Genomic DNA, 18,226 nt, shown 5'->3' on the forward strand with positions numbered 1-18,226 from the left:
AACAATTGTGCCTAGCACAGTATCCATACAAAGATGAATTAAAATGCATGAATATTCAGTCAGGAGTACAGGCTGGAACAAGGGAGTAGGAGGTACAGTAGGACTTACTCCCTGTTACTCCCCTAGCACCTGCCATACAGGAATGTGAAAAGGGAAGAACTGGTTCAACATTTACATACAGTATCTATTTTAAGTGCCGGTATGCAGTGAGTTTGTCCTTCAACCAGGAAATATTAGGCAAGGAAACAGAAACACATCAAGCTGATATGACTTTTGTATTAATGAATAACCTGGATGCTGCTGCTTCTGTTTTAGTTGTCATGTTTGGCATGACAACAAGTTGAAAGGAGTGCTACAACGGAATCACTGGCACCCAGGCAAGTATTACAATCAACAGTAACCGTGAGCTCAAGGTTTGACTAGCCAACTGAGCACTGGAATTTGGCCATGTTTAGAATGTCTGATAATATCAGGTACAAAATAATGAACGGAAGGGATTGACAGGAAAAGGATACAGTATTATGTAATATAGGACGCCGCCACAGAAATAGACTCCGTGTCTCATTGTACAGTAGTACAGAACCGTACATGAGAAGGTTCAAATGTTTCCTGAAAGGTTTGCATATTTTGATAGCGATTCAAACCTTCGGTAAACTAAACGGCGCAGAGTCAAGAGAGTTAAAGACGGAAGAGCAGCTACTGCTGTGGATACATTCTCTTGTGAGTAGAATACTCCTCCTTTGCTCTTTCTCCTTTTGCTTTCCAACCTATTTTTTCTCATCTACAATGCCTTCGGAAAGTTTTCAGAACCTTTGACTTTTTCCACATTTTGTTACATTCCAGACAGGGTTGGGTAAGTTACTTTCTAAATAAAATCCGTTACAGTTACAAGTTACCTGCCCAGAATTGTAATCAGTAACGTAACTTTTGCATTACCCAAACTCAGCAACGTAATCTGATTACATTCCGTTACTTTTAGATTACTTTGCCCTTAAGAGACATTAGAAGAAGACAAAAATGTATGTCACCAATTGAACAACATCTATTGCAGGATAAATCAATGTTAAAGTTTATATAGCTGGCCATATATGAATGCTACATTTTATTTTATGGATTGGTTATGTAGGCTTCTTCTAACCCATCGCTTTCTACTCCATATAATAATACCATTAAATGATATCTTTACATTAAGAACCAAAGTCTATCAGAATTCCAGTCAATGCAATAAATGTTATACCCCTTGATCTTCAAGAATAGGACTTGGAAATATGGTATAGATTAGCCAAATTGTTTTCCCTGAGCATGACCCCAAATGTAAGGATTATTAGCCAGCCCTACTCTGTTGTTTATGATTTTGTTGTCATGGAGGACTGATTGGGCTCGTTGATTCGAGATGAAAAATAAATGCTGCGCTCATGGACTTGCATGCTTTGCCAAGAGTGTGCAAAACTGTCATCAATGCAAAGGGTGGCTACTTTGAAAATCTAAAATCTAAAATATGATTTCATTTGTTTAACACTTTTTTGGTTAGTACATTATTCCTTATTTGTTATGTCATAGTGTTGATGTCTTCACAATTATTCTACAATGTCGAATCAAGTAAAAATAAAGAAATACCTTTGAATGAGTAGGTGTGTCCTGACTTTTGAAGGCTACTGTATGTATAATTTATCAATCCAAGAATGGATGTAGTAATTACAGATCAGCATGAATTAGACTGGGCAATAAAAGCCCCACTTTTATTCCATAGGCTGGGATCCGCACACTATGCAGCTGTTGTAAGAGTGCATTTTTCAATGGCTGTCCACTGGTTTCAAAAACAAGGATTGATAGGCCATTTAAACTTCTTGAATTCAACCATTATTGGGTTCAAATACACATTTAGATTTGTGAACAGCCATCCACAACAACCACAAGGCGCAAATAGCTAAGTGAGAGAGCAGCAGTGTGATGATGCCCATCAATGCGCCATGTAGATATCAATAATAAGTGATATCCGTATCGTCGTAGACTACACCACTACTGTCAACTTTACCTCCAAGCGTTTATTCAAATTGGATAACCTTTGGATGCCGACAGCAGTCACACCATTAGAAGACATAGCTTGGACTATAGCCTACAAATCCTCAGCAATGTACACACAATACCCCATAATGACAAAGCAAAAACAGGTTTTTAGATATGTTTGCAAATTTACATAAGTATTCAAACCCGTTGCTATGAGATCAGGTGCATCCTGTTTCCATTGCTCATCCTTGAGATGTTTCTACAACTTGATTGGAGTCCACCTGTGGTAAATTCAATTGATTGGACATGCTTTAGAAAGGAACACACCTGTCTATATAAAGGTCCCATAGTTGACCGTGCATGTCAGAGAAAAAAATGAGTTGTGTCGAGGCACACATCTGGGGAAGGGTACCAAAACATTTCTGCTGCATTGAAGGTCCCCAAGAACACAGTGGCCTCCATCCTTCTTAAATGAAAAAAGTTTGGAACCACCAATAATTTTCCTAAAGCTGGCCACCTGGCCAAATTGAGCAATTAGGGGAGAAGGGCCTTGGTCAGGGAGGTGACCATGAACCCAATAGTCTGATATAGCTCTAGAGTTTCTCTGTGGAGATGGGAGAACCTTCCAGAAGGACAACCATCTCTGCAGTACTCCACCAATCAGGCCTTTATGGTAGAGTGGCCAAACAGAAGCCACTCCTCAGTAAAAGGCATTTGGAGTTTGCCAAAAGGCACAGAAACAAGATTCTCTGGTCTGATTAAACCAAGACAAACTCTTTGGCCTGAATGCCAAGCGTCACATCCTGAGGAAACCTGGCATCATCCCTAAGGTGAAGCATGGTGATGGCAGAATCATGCTGTGGGGATGTTTTTCAGTGACTGGGAGACTAGTCAGTATCGAGGGAAAGATGAACGGGGCAAAGTACAGAGAGATCTTTAATGAATTCCTGAGCGCTCTGGAGCAGGTTCTCAGACTGGGGTGAAGGTTCACCTTCCAACAGGACAACAGCCCTAAGCACACGGCCAAGACGATGCAGGAGTGGCTTCGGGACAAGTCCCTGAATGTCCTTGAGTGGCCCAGCCAGGGCCTGGACTTGTACCCGATCGAAATCTCTGGAGAGACCTGAAAATAGCTGTGCCACAAAGGTCCCCATCCAACCTGACAGAGCTTGAGAGGATCTGCAGAGAAGAATGGGAGAAACTCCCCAGATAGAGGTGTACCAAGTTGTAGCATCATACACAAGACGATTCGAGGCTGTAATCACTGCCAAAGGTGCTTCAACAAAGTACTGAGTAAAGGGTCTGAATACTTATGTACATTTTATATGTCCGTTTTTTATAAATTTGCAAAGATATCTAAAAACCTGTTTTTGCCTTGTCAATATGGGGTATTGTGTGTAGATTGATGGGGGGGGGGACAATTGAATACATTTTAGAATAAGGCTGTAACATAACAATGTGTAAAAAGTCAAGCGGTCTGAATACTTTGCGAAGGCACTGTAGATGGAAAGTGTGGCCTATGTCAAAAACTGCTCTAGATGGGTAGTATTGTTTTATATGTTGGTCGCCAAAGAACCATCTTTAAGGGAAAGAATGATGTCAAGACCGTTGAAACACATTTTATGTATTGTTAGGTCCTAATTATTAGAATAAGAACTGGACGGACACTGTAAAACTTAAAACAGGTTTATTAATCCCAGAGGATCAAACAGCTGAATCGACAAAAACACGTTTCCTCCTGTGGTAGTATACATACCCCACTTTGGGTGGAGTTTCCTCCTTATAGCAAAACATTGTATGTTTACCGCTAGGCAGAAAGTTAAGTGACATGGGCAATAAACGGTTCCTCCCCTTATAAGTACTGCCACATGTGACCGTTTTCCCTGTATTTACCCCCTCCCAAGCTTAATTATGGCACCCCTCATGTCTCTATTATAACTAATGCTTAATAATATAACTAATGATTAAGAATAGTTCAAGCTCAGAAATACAAACCCATAAGTATATAGCTAACAATAATATACAGTGGGGCAAAAAAGTATTTAGTCAGCCACCAATTGTCCAAGTTCTCCCACTTAAAAAGATGAGAGAGGCCTGTAATTTTCATTATAGGTACACATCAACTATGACAGACAAAATGGAGAAAAAATCCAGAAAATCACATTGTATGATTTTTTATGAATTTATTTGCAAATTATGGTGGAAAATAAGTACTTTGTTACTTTGTTTTTGGCAATGACAGAGGTCAAACGTTTTCTGTAAGTCTTCACAAGGTTTTCACACACTGTTGCTGGTATTTTGGCCCATTCCTCCATGCAGATCTCCTCTAGAGCAGTGATGTTTTGGGGCTGTTGCTGGGCAACACGGACTTTCAACTCCCTCCAAAGATTTTCTATGCGGTTGAGATCTGGAGACTGGCTAGGCCACTCCAGGACCTTGAAATGCTTCTTACGAAGCCACTCCTTCGTTGTACGAGCGGTGTGTTTGGGATCATTGTCATGCTGAAAGACCCAGCCACGTTTCATCTTCAATGCCCTTGCTGATGGAAGGAGGTTTTCACTCAAAATCTCACGATACATGGCCCAATTCATTCTTTCCTTTACACGGATCAGTTGTCCTGGTCCCTTTGCAGAAAAACAGCCCCAAAGCATGATGTTTCCACCCCCATGCTTCACAGGAGGTATGGTGTTCTTTGGATGCAACTCAGCATTCTTTGTCCTCCAAACACGACGAGTTGAGTTTTTACCAAAAAGTTATATTTTGGTTTCATCTGACCATATGACAGACATTCTCCCAATCTTCTTCTGGATCATCCAAATGCTCTCTAGCAAACCTCAGATGGGCCTGGGCATGTACTGGCTTAAGCAGGGGGATACGTCTGGCACTGCAGGATTTGAGTCCCTGGCGGCACAGTGTGGTACTGATGGTAGGCTTTGTTACTTTGGTCCCAGCTCTCTGCAGGTCATTCACTAGGTCCCCCCGTGTGGTTTTTGGATTTTTGCTCACCGTTCTTGTGATAATTTTGACCCCACGGGGTGAGATCTTGCGTGGAGCCCCAGATCGAGGGAGATTATCAGTGGTCTTGTATGTCTTCCATTTCCTAATAATTGCTCCCACAGTTGATTTCTTCAAACCAAGCTGCTTACCTATTGCAGATTCAGGCTTCCCAGCCTGGTGCAGGTCTACCATTTTGTTTCTGGGGTCCTTTGACAGCTCTTTGGTCTTGGCCATAGTGGAGTTTGGAGTGTGACTGTTTGAGGTTGTGGACAGGTGTCTTTTATACTGATAACGAGTGGAGGACAGAGGACCCTCTTAAAGAAGGAGTTACAGGTCTGTGAGAGCCAGAAATCTTGCTTGTTTGTAGGTGACCAAATACTTATATATAAATAAAATCATTACAAATCCTACAATGTGATTTTCTGGATTTTTTTCTTCTCATTTTGTCTGTCATAGTTTAAGTGTACCTATGATGAAAATTACAGGCCTCTCACATCTTTTTTAGTGGGAGAACTTGCACAATTGGTGGCTGACTAAATTATTTTTTGCCCCACTGTAGTTGTTTTGTTGTTGTTTGATTTGACAAATTAATCAATATCATTTCACCATCAAATCCCCTCAAATACATTAGAGGGATATGCCTCTGCCCCTGACAATGTGAGTGATAGAGTGCAAGTTTAAATGCTGTTACACACTCTTTCTCCTCAGCATTGTAAAATCTAAATGGCTCTGCAGATGTGATGGAAACATGGCATATCCTGGTCTGGCGTATTTGTCTGATCCTGGCCCTCTGTAAGTTTTTTTTTTCTTCGTCAGTAAGATATTGCAGTGCAAAAATAACTTTATGGTACAGTAATGTGTACATAAGACGTACAGTAATTCCTTGTCTATCTTTCCTCAGTGCCGCACCTCCACCAGTGCCTGTCAGTGCATTTCCAGAACAAGGATCTCCTTTATGTGGCTCTGGGGAGAGACCTGGTCCTGCAGACCCAGTTCCAGATTACACCAACAGAGAGGATCGTCATGGTGATTTGGGACTACACGCCTGAGAAGGGTCAGGGACAGGTCAGGCTGGCCGATCACCAAGATTCACCTGGCAATCCAATAGACCAGAAGGGGGTCTTATTTAGGGTGGAGAATATAAATTCATCTAACTATGGAGTCTACATCATCACTGTGACTAACCAGATGGGGAACGAGGAAGCAGCACAGATACTTGTTAGAGAGAGTGGTAAGAAACAGTTACACCCATAATTCTGGTCACTACCTAGATTTAGTTTGGGTCCTATACTGTGCAATCTAATAAAGTCCCATTACCTTGACATTATCCTCGGTCACAGGCTTTCACCTCACCTTCCGAACAATGTGAGTGAAGCCTCGGTACCGAGGCTACCCTTATGTGCAGAACTACGTAAGGACGCAATAACGAATATCACTATATTTGGACTATTTGTTCTGCCTAACTTTTTCTCTCTCTCCCTCTCGCCTAGTTGCTGCTCCTGTGGCGTCTCTGTCCCTCCAGTGTGAGGTGGCCAATGACAGGGCACAGTGGGACAGCCCAGTGGTTTCCTGGTTGGTGGATGGGTTAGAGGTCTCCAATCAGACAGCCAATCTCTCTGCAGATGGCAGGAACCTATACATGTCTGGAATGAAGGGCCACAACTACACATGTGTGGTCAACAGCAGTCTGGGGACCAGTGTTACAAACTACATCACTGGTATACATGCATTATGACTATGACTATTATGACTATTATTTAGAGTTTTTTTTAGTATTTCATGCTTCTTTGCTGTGGCCTAGATTCTCCTACACCATCCCAAAGTAACCAATCCTGTGAGACGTGGTGTGTTGTAATATTGGTCACCATCGTCATCATCATCATCATCATCATCATAATAGTGATTCTAAAGAAATGTGGATGTCTCTCCTGGTAAGATTTCACAACATCTCCCCGGCTTGTCTTTTACAGTAATACATGAATAAACTACTGGTATTCTGTTTGGTACGCGTACACTTTTCACATTGCTGTGTGTTATTAACAGGAGATTCAAACAGAGGAGGACGAATGGGATTATATGACTTTAGGAGTTCCCTCACGTTCCATTATCAGTCTTATGACATTTTGTTACACACTGAACGATCACACAAGTCTTTGGCACAGATGGGCACCTGCGGAGATGGTATGATATGAGAAGTTTAAATGTAATATTCTATTGCAGTATGTCACTCTACCAGACACCAATGATCATTCCTATTAAGAGCAGTGGCCCTATTCCGCATCAATAAAATATATTGATATGCCTTTTTATCAAATTCAATTGCATTTGTCACATGTTTAGCTGATGTTATTGTGGGTATAGTGAAATGCTTGTTATTGGTGTATTTGTATGCTGATTTGTGGTATTTAATGCAGTGTCTATACGTATATTTTGACTTATTATATCTTTGTATCTTTTTGTTAAGTACTGTATGCCATCACATTTACAAGTTAAAATTAAACCTAAACCTACTTTTGTGATACCTATGTATGATATAAAGCAAATGGAAAAATGTACACTTTGATACAAACAAAATAAACCTCCTCTCACTGTCAACTGTGTTTATTTTAAGTAAACTTAACATGTGTAAATATTTGTTCGAACATAACAATATTCAACGACTGAGACATAAACTGAACAAGTTCCACAGACATGTGACTAACAGAAATGGAATAATGTGTCCCTGAACAAAGGGGGGATCAAAATCAAAAGTAACAGTCAGTATCTGGTGTGGCCACCAGCTGCATTGAGTACTGCAGTGCATCTCCCCCTCATGGACTGCACCAGATTTGCCAGTACTTGCTGTGAGATGTTACCCCATGTTGGATTCTGTATTTTACATGATATCCATTAGCATATATATGATTAAATATTATCTGATGTTGGTTGTGTGAGGTGTCTGCATTTGTGCACTGGGGCATCATTATGAGATTAAACAACTGCTTGCTACTTGCCTGTTTGTGTGTGACAAGAACTGAGTAACATGGTGTGACCTGCATGTTGCAAAACTGTAGATAACAGCCCAGCAGATGCTTTGTCCTTGTGTTTGTATGTAACAATATTGAGCACATGGTGTGACTTGCTGTATCTTACAAAGTTGTGATAGGGAGGGGTGGTCATCGCGAGGTTTAACTGAGATGGAAAAATACTGAACAACACAATAGCAAGAACTGAGAAACTTTTATAACTAGGGGGTGATACCAGAAGAGTAGGAATCGACAGAAGGAGGACTCCAAGAAGTGCCAAGAGGCGGGGACCCGCCTGAGCGCCTGCGATAGGCTGGGCAAGTTTAAACCACGCCCAGCCTCTACTGTGATAGGCCAACAGATGGGTTGGAACTATGTCTATCACAGTATAAAGAATACTCTTTACATACATCCTTGTCAGTTCTCTGTTCTGCCCTGTGTGGTATTACAGTGAGCCCGTATATACGAAAGTTGCATTTGCCATTTATTACTTAGCTAATAAAAAATACATAGTATACAATCGGTGACTCATTGTTATATTTATCCTGATACCAGATTCGAATTTACGCAACCCTAACACCCACTCTTCCACCAAGGCACCTGCAAGTTCCCAGACATTTACGGGGCGAATGGCCCTAGCCCTCACCCTCCGATCCAACAGGTCCCAGACGTACTCAATGGGAATGAGATCCGGGCTCTTCGCTGGCCATGGCAGAACACTGACATTCCTGTCTTGCAGGAAATCCCGCACAGAACGAGCAGTTTGGCTGGTGGCATTGTCATGCTGGAGGGTCATGTTTTTATTTTGAAAACAAGTTCTCATTTACAATTGCGACCTGGCCAAGATAAAGCAAAGCAGTTCGACACATATAACGACACAGAGTTACACATGGAGTAAAACAAACATACAGTCAATAATACAGTAGAAACAAGTCTATATACGATGTGAGCAAATGAGGTGAGATAAGGGAGGTAAAGGCAAAAAAAGGCCATGGTGGCAAAGTAAATACAATATAGCAAGTAAAACACTGGAATGGTAGATTTGCAGTGGAGGAATGTGCAAAGTAGAAATAAAAATAATGGGGTGCAAAGGAGAAAAATAAAATAAAATTAATACAGTAGGGAAAGAGGTAGTTGTTTGGGCTAAATTATAGGTGGGCTATGTACAGGTGCAGTAATCTGTGAGCTGCTCTGACAGCTGGTGCTTAAAGTAAAAGGCAAAAAAAGGCCATGGTGGCAAAGTAAATACAATATAGCAAGTAAAACACTGGAATGGTGGTGGAGGAATGTGCAAAGTAGAAATAAATAACAAAGGAGAAAAATAAAATAAAATTAATACAGTAGGGAAAGAGGTAGCTAAATTATAGGTGGGCTATGATAGTAAAGCTAGTCCCGAGGGAGATAAGTGTTTCCAGTTTCAGAGATTTTTGTAGTTCGTTCCAGTCATTGGCAGCAGAGAACTGGAAGGAGAGGCGGCCAAAGAAATAATTGGTTTTGGGGGTGACCAGAGGGATATACCTGCTGGAGCGTGTGCTACAGGTGGGTGATGCTATGGTGACCAGCGAGCTGAGATAAGGGGGGACTTTACCTGGCAGGGTCTTGTAGATGACATGGAGCCAGTGGGTTTGGCGACATGAATGAAGTGAGGGCCAGCCAACGAGAGCGTACAGGTCGCAATGGTGGGTAGTATATGGGGCTTTGGTGACAAAACTAGTCTAACTAAATTAGACTGCATCCAATTTGTTGAGTAGGGTATTGGAGGCTATTTTGTAAATGACATAGCCGAAGTCGAGGATTGGTAGGATGGTCAGTTTTACAAGGGTATGTTTGGCAGCATGAGTGAAGGATGCTTTGTTGCGAAATAGGAAGCCAATTCTAGATTTAACTTTGGATTGGAGATGTTTGATGTGGGTCTGGAAGGAGAGTTTACAGTCTAACCAGACACCTAGGTATTTTTAGTTGTCCACGTATTCTAAGTCAGAGCCGTCCAGAGTAGTGATGTTGGACAGGCGGGCAGGTGCAGGCAGTGATCGGTTGAAGAGCATGCATTTAGTTTTACTTGTATTTAAGAGCAATTGGAGGCCACAGAAGGAGAGTTGTATGGCATTGATGCTTGCCTGGAGGGTTGTTAACACAGTGTCCAAAGAAGGGCCAGAAGTATACAGAATGGTGTCGTCTGCGTAGAGGTGGATCAGAGACTCACCAGCAGCAAGAGCATCATTGATGTATACAGAGAAGAGAACCGGTCCAAGAATTGAACCCTGTGGCACCCCCATAGAGACTGCGAGAGTTTCGGACAACAGACCCTCCGATTTGACACACTGAACTCTATCAGAGAAGTAGTTGGTGAACCAGGCGAGGCAATCATTTGAAAAACCAAGGCTGTCGACTCTGCCGATGAGGATGTGGTGATTGACAGAGTCGAAAGCCTTGGCCAGATCAATGAATACGGCTGCACAGTAATGTTTCTTATCAATGGCGGTTAAGATATCATTTAGGACCTAGAGTGTGGCTGAGGTGCACCCATGACCAGCTCTGAAACCAGATTGTATAGCAGAGAGGGTATGATGAGATTCGAAATGGTCGGTAATCTGTTTGTTGACTTGGCTTTAGAAGACCTTAGAAAGGCAGGGTAGGATAGATATAGGTCTGTAGCAATTTGGGTCAAGAGTGTCCCCCCCTTTGAAGAGGGGGATGACTGCAGCTGCTTTCCAATCTTTGGGAACACGAAAGAGAGGTTGAACAGGCTAGTAATAGGGGTGGCAACAATTTTGACAGATAATTTTTTAGAAAGAAAGGGTCCAGATTGTCTAGCCCGGCTGATTTGTAGGGGTCCAGATTTTGCAGCTCTTTCAGAACATCAGCTGACTGGATTTGGGAGAAGGAGAAATGGGGAAGGCTTGGGCGAGCTGCTGTGGGGGGTGCAGTGCTGTTGACCGGGGTAGGGGTAGCCAGGTGGAAAGCATGGCCAGCCGTAGAAAAATGCTTATTGAAATTCTCAATTATAGTGGATTTATCAGTGGTGAGAGTGTTTCCCATCTTCAGTGCAGTGGGCAGCTGGGAGGGGGTGTTCTTATTCTCCATGGACTTTACAGTGTCCCAGAACTTTTTTGAGTTAGTGTTGCAAGAAGCATATTTCTGCTTGAAAAAGCTAGCTTTGGCTTTTCTAACTGCCTGTGTATACTGGTTTCTAGCTTCCCTGAAAAGCTGCATATCACGGGGGCTGTTCGATGCTAATGCAGAACGCCATAGGATGTTTTTGTGTTGGTTAAGGGGAGTCTGGTCTGGGGAGAACCAAGGGCTATATCTGTTCCTGGTTCTAAATTTCTTGAATGGGGCATGCTTATTTAAGATGGGTTAGGAAGGCATTTAAACAAAATAACCAGGCATCCTCTTCTGACGGGATGAGTTCAATATCCTGTCAGGATGAGCCTGCAGGAAGGGTACCACATGAGGGAGGAGGAGGTCTTCCCTGTAACGCACAGCGTTGAGATTGCCTGCAATGATAACAAGCTCAGTCCGATGATGCTGTGACACACCGCTCCAGACCATGACGGACCCTCCACCTCCAAAGCAATCCCGCTCCAGAGTACAGGCCTCAGTGTAACACTCATTCCTTCGATGATAAACGCAAATCCGACCATCACTCCTGGTGAGACAAAACCGCGACTCGTTAGTGAAAAGGACTTTTTGCCAGTCCTGTCTTGTCCAGCGATGGTGGGTTTCTGCCCATAAGCGACGTTGTTGCTGGTGATGGCTGGTGAGGACCTGCCTTACAATAGGCTCACAAGCCCTCAGTCCAGCCTCTCTCAGCCTTTTGTGGACATTCTGAGCACTGATGGAGGGATTGTGTGTTCCTGGTGTAACTCGGGCAGTTGTTGCCATCCTGTACCTGTCCCGCAGGTGTGATGTTCAGCTGTACCGATCTTGTGCAGGTGTTGTTACACGTGGTCTGCCACTGCAAGGATGATCAGCTGTCCGTCCTGTCTTAGGCGTCTCACAGTACGGACATTGCAATGTATTGCCCTTGGCCACATCTGCAGTCCTCATGCCTCCTTGCAGCATGCTTAAGGCACGTTCAGATGAGCAGGGACCCTGGGCATCTTTCTTTTGGTATTTTTCAGAGTCAGTAGAATTGCCTCTTTAGTGTCCTAAGTTTTCTTAACTGTGACCTTAATTGTCTACTGTCTGTAAGCTGGGGTCTTAACGACCATTCCACAAGTGCATGTTCATTAATTGTTTATGGTTCATTGAACAAGCATTGGAAACAGTGTTTAAACCCTTTACAATGAAGATCTGTGAAGTTATTTAGATTTTTACTAATTATCTTTGACAGACAGGGTCCTGAAAAAGGGACGTTTCTTTTTTTTGCTGAGTTTAGAAACAAAGCAGTCTGGATGAGGGAGGGAAAGCATAGCACCAACTATTTCATGAAATAGCGCAATCGACTGGCTTGTTTTAGAACTTCCTCTATTCATAATATCATTCAGAGGTGCAACTTTGATTTTAGAAGTGGGGGGACATTGTTTATTTTTTTAATCCAGTCGGATAAAAGATCCAAACAGCCTACCTGACCGCTCGGAGGCGTCTGCATGGTCATAAAGCACACCGTTGCCTCATTTTGTATCACATTCCAATGATAAAACTGGGGGGAATACAAATGCAATTTCAGAATGTGTGTATGTGTGGGGGCGGGCGGGGAGCATGTTGCGCCCCTGATTTAATTTATGCATGGTCATTCACAGAGGACGTGAATTGAAAATACTCCAACGTATTGTTAATTGTTGTTGCAAATGTTGATAAGATTTTTTTTAACCAAATTAAAGTTGCACTCCAGTCACCCTTGCACCTGATTTACTTAACAAAAGGCACTAGGTGGTCCAGGTACACTCATGACATGGCACAAGTGGGGGGTGGGCCTTTCTCCATTGTTCTCTATTGCTCCTCTATTGTTTCTGCAAGCAAGGGAGAAGGCCCGACCATCAAACCAACTCCTTGAATAGCCTATTTCATAAAGTTTTTTTTGACCCTGAAGTGTGTGTACATTACTGTATTCATACGTGGTATGTTGTTTTTCAACAGGAAATGTAAAAAAAAAAGAAAAAGAACTTGAATAATAATGAAAAAACACCACAAAACTACAAAGCACATTTTTGAACAAAGCATTACAACATTGTTAACTTTCCCTTGGGAGAATGCTAATTCTAATTGAATTTACTTTTCTATTTGCTTACTGTGTTCAAAACTTGGTGTCAAAGTATGTGTCCGGACAATATGATTTGTTGCAATGGCATTTGAGAGGGTGCTTGGACACAAATAGATGGAGGGGGAGGAGTGATTATCAACGTGATAATTTTACAACAGAATACAATAGAATCCACTTGTTTAAACACAGCTGAGTGTTGGCATGAATTGTACAGGAAAGGGAAAGAGGAAATTGCACAGCTTGAAAACAAGGTGACGTCTAAGTACCTAACTGGCTGGACCTCACACAGGGAAGGGCTGAAAGTACAAAGTCCTGCACCAGACTGCAATCTATCAGAGCAACTTTCAGTTCACTCCAGCCTCTTTCTTTGGGTTGTTTTTGATGGTTGACATTTTTCTGTTCTATTTGTGTAAAGGATTTTTTGGTTTTTATATTATAAAACTGTATCCAAGGTTCCTGGCGTGCTGTGCCCTACCCCTGAAAAGTGGGCTTCCTTTTGAATGAATGCACTCCTGCCACTTCCATAATCACTGACTCATAATCTATTGTACAGTTGGGAAGGTAAGTGAATTTCAAACAGCAGCTGACTTTGATCCAGTGCAAGTCATTGTCTGTGCCTAAATATAGACAGGTTACTTAAGGCAAGCTTCTAAGTCAGACCTAGGAGTCAGACTTAAGAGTCAGACTTAGGAAGTGAAACAATGACCTCTTCTTTGGAAACTGGGTCTCTATCGGTCTCTTATAATAATAATAATAATAAAACAATGACCTCTTTTTGGAAATGGTGCATACATTCTAACGGTCTCTTATCAGCGATGCTCTCCAACTGAGCTACAGAAGGACCACTATCAGAGAGGTCACGAGAACCATCCAAGAGAAATGTCCTCTCAGTCTGTTATTCTTCTCGCTCTCTTTCTCTCGCTCCCTTTCTCAGTCTCAGACTCTGTCTGTCTGTCATTCTCTCTCTCCCTCGCTCTCTCTCTCTCTCTCTCTCAGGTGCCATGAGGCTGCAGCACTGTCTCTCCTGGAGCCTCTCTCTGCTACCTCTGCTCTTGTGTAAGTGCTTCTGTGCAACATGATCCATAAAGATGTCACACGGCTGTATCTAAGTGTATTGGTGCAACCAGGCGGCGTGTATTTGACTGCTCCATTTGGCCATTTGTGTATGTTGCATTTGCCATATTAGCATTGAACTGATACATTATCAGTAGTCCCACGTGGCAGTCTTAACATTCGGTTCTGGGTGTCGAGATGACATGAAAATGGATTCTTCAGGTTTTTCAGTTTGTGTGTGATATACTGTCTTCAGTGCACACTCAACCTATGTTGTAGTTGCTTGCGTCGCACTTCTGAAAGAAAACAGTGAGTTCAAAGCCAAGGAATACAGTACCATTGTATATGTCTAGACCGAGCCAAGGAGTGTGCAACTCTGGTCATCCAAGGTGATTGAGACAATAGGGTGTGTTTCAATCTGCAACTTCTTAGGAAATGTCTTTCCCTGTACGAGATTTAAATTTCCCTTTGTGTTCGATGGAGGATTCCACAGTGGGTTAGTCATGTAACGGCAAAGCTCGACAAACATCACGTCAGGCAGAACTGTCATGTGCTCTCAGTCACTGTTTGACTACCTGATGAAAGTCCTCTTCACTTCATGCTAAATATAAATGTATGAAATCATGAGCTAAGTCATGAACAACATAGAAACCAACCGTATCAGTGGTTAGCAGTGGAGGCTGGTGTCATTTTAAAATCGGAGGACCGGCTCATTGAAATGGCCATTCGCTCCACTCCTGCCATTACAATGAGCCCTTCCTCAAATTTCTCTCTCCATCAGGCTCCATCGAAAGTTGGTACGGTATTGATATCCAATCACCACAGGCAATACAATAACAACGCATGATCATGTTTCTGTCCCCAGTGTCTTGTGGGTACCAGTGCGTGTCGGTCCACTTCCAGACCCCGCAGCCGGTCAATGTACTCCCAGCCGGACGTCTAGTTCTCCAGGTCCAGATCGACCGCGGTCCCAAAGAAAAGATCTCCATGATAACCTGGGAGCGGGAGCCAGAGAACGCAAAGACCCCAGGGAATCCTGGGAAGGTGACGTTGATTACATTCCCCGGGCAAGAAAAACGCTTGGACGGGCGTCTGAGTTTGGAGGAGCAGGGGTCAATACTGAAGCTGGAGGGCTTTGGCGTGGCAGACAGAGGGGTGTACATCGTGACCGTCACTGACCAGGCTGGCGTCAAGACCTCTGGACAGTGTACCGTCAAGGAGTACGGTACGACGGTCAACATGGTCTAAGTAGAATATATCAAAAGTGACATTTAACCGTTGTTCCATGTCACCTATGCTGACATATTACTTAAAATGTCACTATAATGACGTGTTGTTATGTGACAACACAGACTTTCAGATTACGTTGCCGTTTGGAATTACATTCCTAGATATTCCTTCCTGTCCTCTGCAGTTATGTTCTTATAGAGGATTAACTGTTGGGTCAGTTCTGACTAAGTGCATTCTTTGTCTTTATAATATAAATATATGCTTAACTGCAGTCCAACACTCAACTTTGAGTCGGTAATATTTCAGGTTATCAGTCCAACGACTGTCTCGCACAATCCCTCTTCAATCGTTCCAAGCTCTATATTTGTCTCTGTCAAATGTCTTCTTTCTAAGTTTCTGATCTGTTTTCTCCTCACAGCCTCATACTTCTCAAGTCACCACCCCCAAGCCTCAGTAGACAACACGCTCAACTCACACTGTTTACTTCACGACGCAACCACCCTCTGTCACTCTCTTTCTCCTCCTCAATTTTCAGTTCCAACTTCCAAGTCTCACCTTTCTCACACCTGGTCTCATTCTCTTTTCGCTGTCTCTTGTCTTTCCTCTCAGAGGCTGTGCACCACCCCTCGGTGAGGGTGAACGTGTCCCACTCCTCCCTGTTCTGTGTGGAGACCTGGGGGACAGACCTTAAATTCAGCTGGCTCCACGAGCGGGCAGCCATCACTGATGCTGTGGGACACGTTTCGCCTGATGGGAAGACCCTCTTCGTCTCCTCCGCCCCCATCTGTGGTCACTTCACCTGCATGGTGAGCAACAAGCTGGGCCACAGCTCTGCCACCTACACAGCAGGTATGGAACCCCACGCACTAACTAACCCCATCTGTCTCTCAGTCTCTACACAAACCCCATCTGTCTCTCATGCCTGATTCACAATCCAGGACCAAACCGAGCCGAGCCGAGCCGAGCCAAGCCAAGCCAAGCCAAGCCAAGCCAAGCCAAGCCAAGCCAAGCCAAGCCAAGCCAAGCTGCACTGGCACGGCCTGGTTATGCATCCACCATACTGTTTTTGATGGAACCGCGCTAGAAATAATCATGTTGGCCCTATGATGTGAATCAGCCATCTGTCTGTTAGTCTCTATGCCGGTGGTCACCCACCCTGGTTATGCAGAGCTACATTGTATGCAGACTGTTCCTCTAGCTGGCTAGCGTAGCTCAAGGCTGAATCAGATATGGTTGTGCTAGGTTGTAAGAAAACCCTGCAGACCCTGTAGTTCTCCAGGACCAGGGTTGGTGACCAATGTTCTATGTAATAGCACTGCAAAGCATGGGTAAGAAATCTCATATCTCCTTGACAGACAGAACAGGTAGGTAGGTAACTATTCCTCAAAGGCATTGCTGAATGCAGAAACAGTCCATGTCCAAGCTAGTGCCCTCACCACTCATATCCATTGAATGTACAGCCTCGGTGTGTGTGTGAGTGGTATGCCCTATGTAGCGTTCGTGTTAATACTGTATGTACAGTGTCCATATTTCGAGAGCCAAGTCCGAGTGACTCCGAGGCTGTCCTATGGACACCATAACACGTCCCCATATTGTTTTGTTGTGACCTTGTCCTGTCTTGTCCGTCAGAGCCGTGTGAGAGGGAGGGCAAGAGGACCACGGTGGCAGTGGTCTCTCTCATCATCTTGCTGGTCTGTGGAGCAGCGCTCGCTTTTCTACTGTGGAGGTACGGTAACACACACTGACACCCTAGTCACGCGGCACAGATACACATTTCATTTTGAGCTACGGTACATACTGTAAGATAAAGCCATACATAGCAAGGAAACGGAGGTCGCTGACACACTGCAGAATGGGAAAAGAGTATGGATGTGCACCTCCAAATGGGAAGTTACAATATCACATCAAGGCATTGCACGTTTGACATTGTCAGTACAATATAGGGTGGCAGGTAGCCTAGCGATTAAGAGCGTTGGGCCATAACCAAAAGGTTGCTGGTTCGAATCCCCGAGCCGACTAGGTGCAAAATATGCCGATGTGCCCTTGAGCAAAGCACTTAACCCCAGTTGGTCCTGTAAAGTCACTCTGGATAAGAGTGTCTTCTAAATGACTCAAATGTTAAAAATGTGCAGTGTGTTGTTGTATTTACCCGTATTACAGTTTGTTGGTTTCTGTTTAGGAGACACAGGCGATACAGTAACAGAGGCGAGAGGCTTCAGGAACATTTTGAGGACAACTTGTAATGGTGAACCATTGATACCAGTACCCAAGGTATTTCGCTACACTCCCCAACTCAAAGATGGACTCATAAAAGGACAGTAAGTGTACAAAACGCTTTGGGAGGAGCTTCCTTCCCTGTGAGCAGCATGACCTTTCAGTGCATTGGAACAATGTGGAAAGTGAACTGCTTGTTGGCCAATTGACGAGTTCTAAAAATGGAAAGAGCAACTTTTGTCCGATGTGTTGCCTGTTTTTATAGTAGCTATCATTTTTACACCGCCTCGCATTGTACTGAACTACACCTACTTTTTTTATATAATGCTCTAAAATAATTTGTTTTAAATGAAAAACAATTCCGTATTTTGTAACTTTTGTATATTATAAACATTTTGTATATTTAGCTGTGTGTTCTTTGTAATAAAAAAGCACATTTTAAACTGTGTGAAGCTTTAGTTAAATGGATCGCTATTGTAAATCCACAATTCAGTCAGGGAATGGGAGTCAAAGT

The 18,226-nt window shown here is 43.2% G+C and overlaps 2 protein-coding genes across 4 annotated transcripts; both read left to right on the forward strand.

Moving 5' to 3' along the window:
• The first annotated feature begins 171 nt into the window (after positions 1-171).
• LOC124005358 lies at positions 172-7,927 on the forward strand. 2 transcript variants are annotated; one of them, XM_046314534.1, is made up of 6 exons: positions 172-377; positions 5,713-5,796; positions 5,906-6,235; positions 6,495-6,722; positions 6,806-6,935; positions 7,048-7,927. In XM_046314534.1, exons 2-6 carry the CDS (start codon positions 5,745-5,747, stop codon positions 7,082-7,084), a joined length of 777 nt encoding a protein of 258 aa, XP_046170490.1. In that variant the 5' UTR covers positions 172-377; positions 5,713-5,744; the 3' UTR covers positions 7,085-7,927. The 2 variants fall into 2 exon arrangements, with proteins under 2 accessions (XP_046170490.1, XP_046170489.1); XM_046314533.1 differs by lacking the exon at positions 172-377 and adding an exon at positions 456-720.
• Positions 7,928-13,500: 5,573 nt separating this feature from the next.
• Positions 13,501-18,155, forward strand: si:dkeyp-97a10.2. Of its 2 annotated transcripts, none has more exons than XM_046315909.1 (6): positions 13,501-13,776; positions 14,212-14,271; positions 15,134-15,493; positions 16,108-16,347; positions 17,128-17,224; positions 17,678-18,155. In XM_046315909.1, exons 2-6 carry the CDS (start codon positions 14,217-14,219, stop codon positions 17,739-17,741), a joined length of 816 nt encoding a protein of 271 aa, XP_046171865.1. In that variant the 5' UTR covers positions 13,501-13,776; positions 14,212-14,216; the 3' UTR covers positions 17,742-18,155. The 2 variants fall into 2 exon arrangements, with proteins under 2 accessions (XP_046171865.1, XP_046171863.1); XM_046315907.1 differs by having other exon boundaries at positions 13,502-13,776; positions 14,150-14,271.
• The last annotated feature ends 71 nt before the right edge of the window (positions 18,156-18,226 follow it).

This window comes from Oncorhynchus gorbuscha, linkage group LG19, assembly GCF_021184085.1.
Source record: "Oncorhynchus gorbuscha isolate QuinsamMale2020 ecotype Even-year linkage group LG19, OgorEven_v1.0, whole genome shotgun sequence".
NCBI lineage: Eukaryota > Metazoa > Chordata > Actinopteri > Salmoniformes > Salmonidae > Oncorhynchus > Oncorhynchus gorbuscha.

Excerpts from the sequence above, each read along its gene's own strand:
- si:dkeyp-97a10.2 (XM_046315909.1), top strand. The coding sequence starts at position 14,217 with ATGAGGCTGCAGCACTGTCTCTCCTGGAGCCTCTCTCTGCTACCTCTG. Across the intron at positions 14,272-15,133 it reads TCTGCTACCTCTGCTCTTGT|TGTCTTGTGGGTACCAGTGC; the intron begins GTAAGTGCTTCT and ends TTCTGTCCCCAG. Across the intron at positions 16,348-17,127 it reads CTCTGCCACCTACACAGCAG|AGCCGTGTGAGAGGGAGGGC; the intron begins GTATGGAACCCC and ends CTTGTCCGTCAG.
- LOC124005358 (XM_046314534.1), top strand. The coding sequence starts at position 5,745 with ATGGAAACATGGCATATCCTGGTCTGGCGTATTTGTCTGATCCTGGCC. Across the intron at positions 5,797-5,905 it reads TTGTCTGATCCTGGCCCTCT|TGCCGCACCTCCACCAGTGC; the intron begins GTAAGTTTTTTT and ends ATCTTTCCTCAG. Across the intron at positions 6,236-6,494 it reads GATACTTGTTAGAGAGAGTG|TTGCTGCTCCTGTGGCGTCT; the intron begins GTAAGAAACAGT and ends CCTCTCGCCTAG.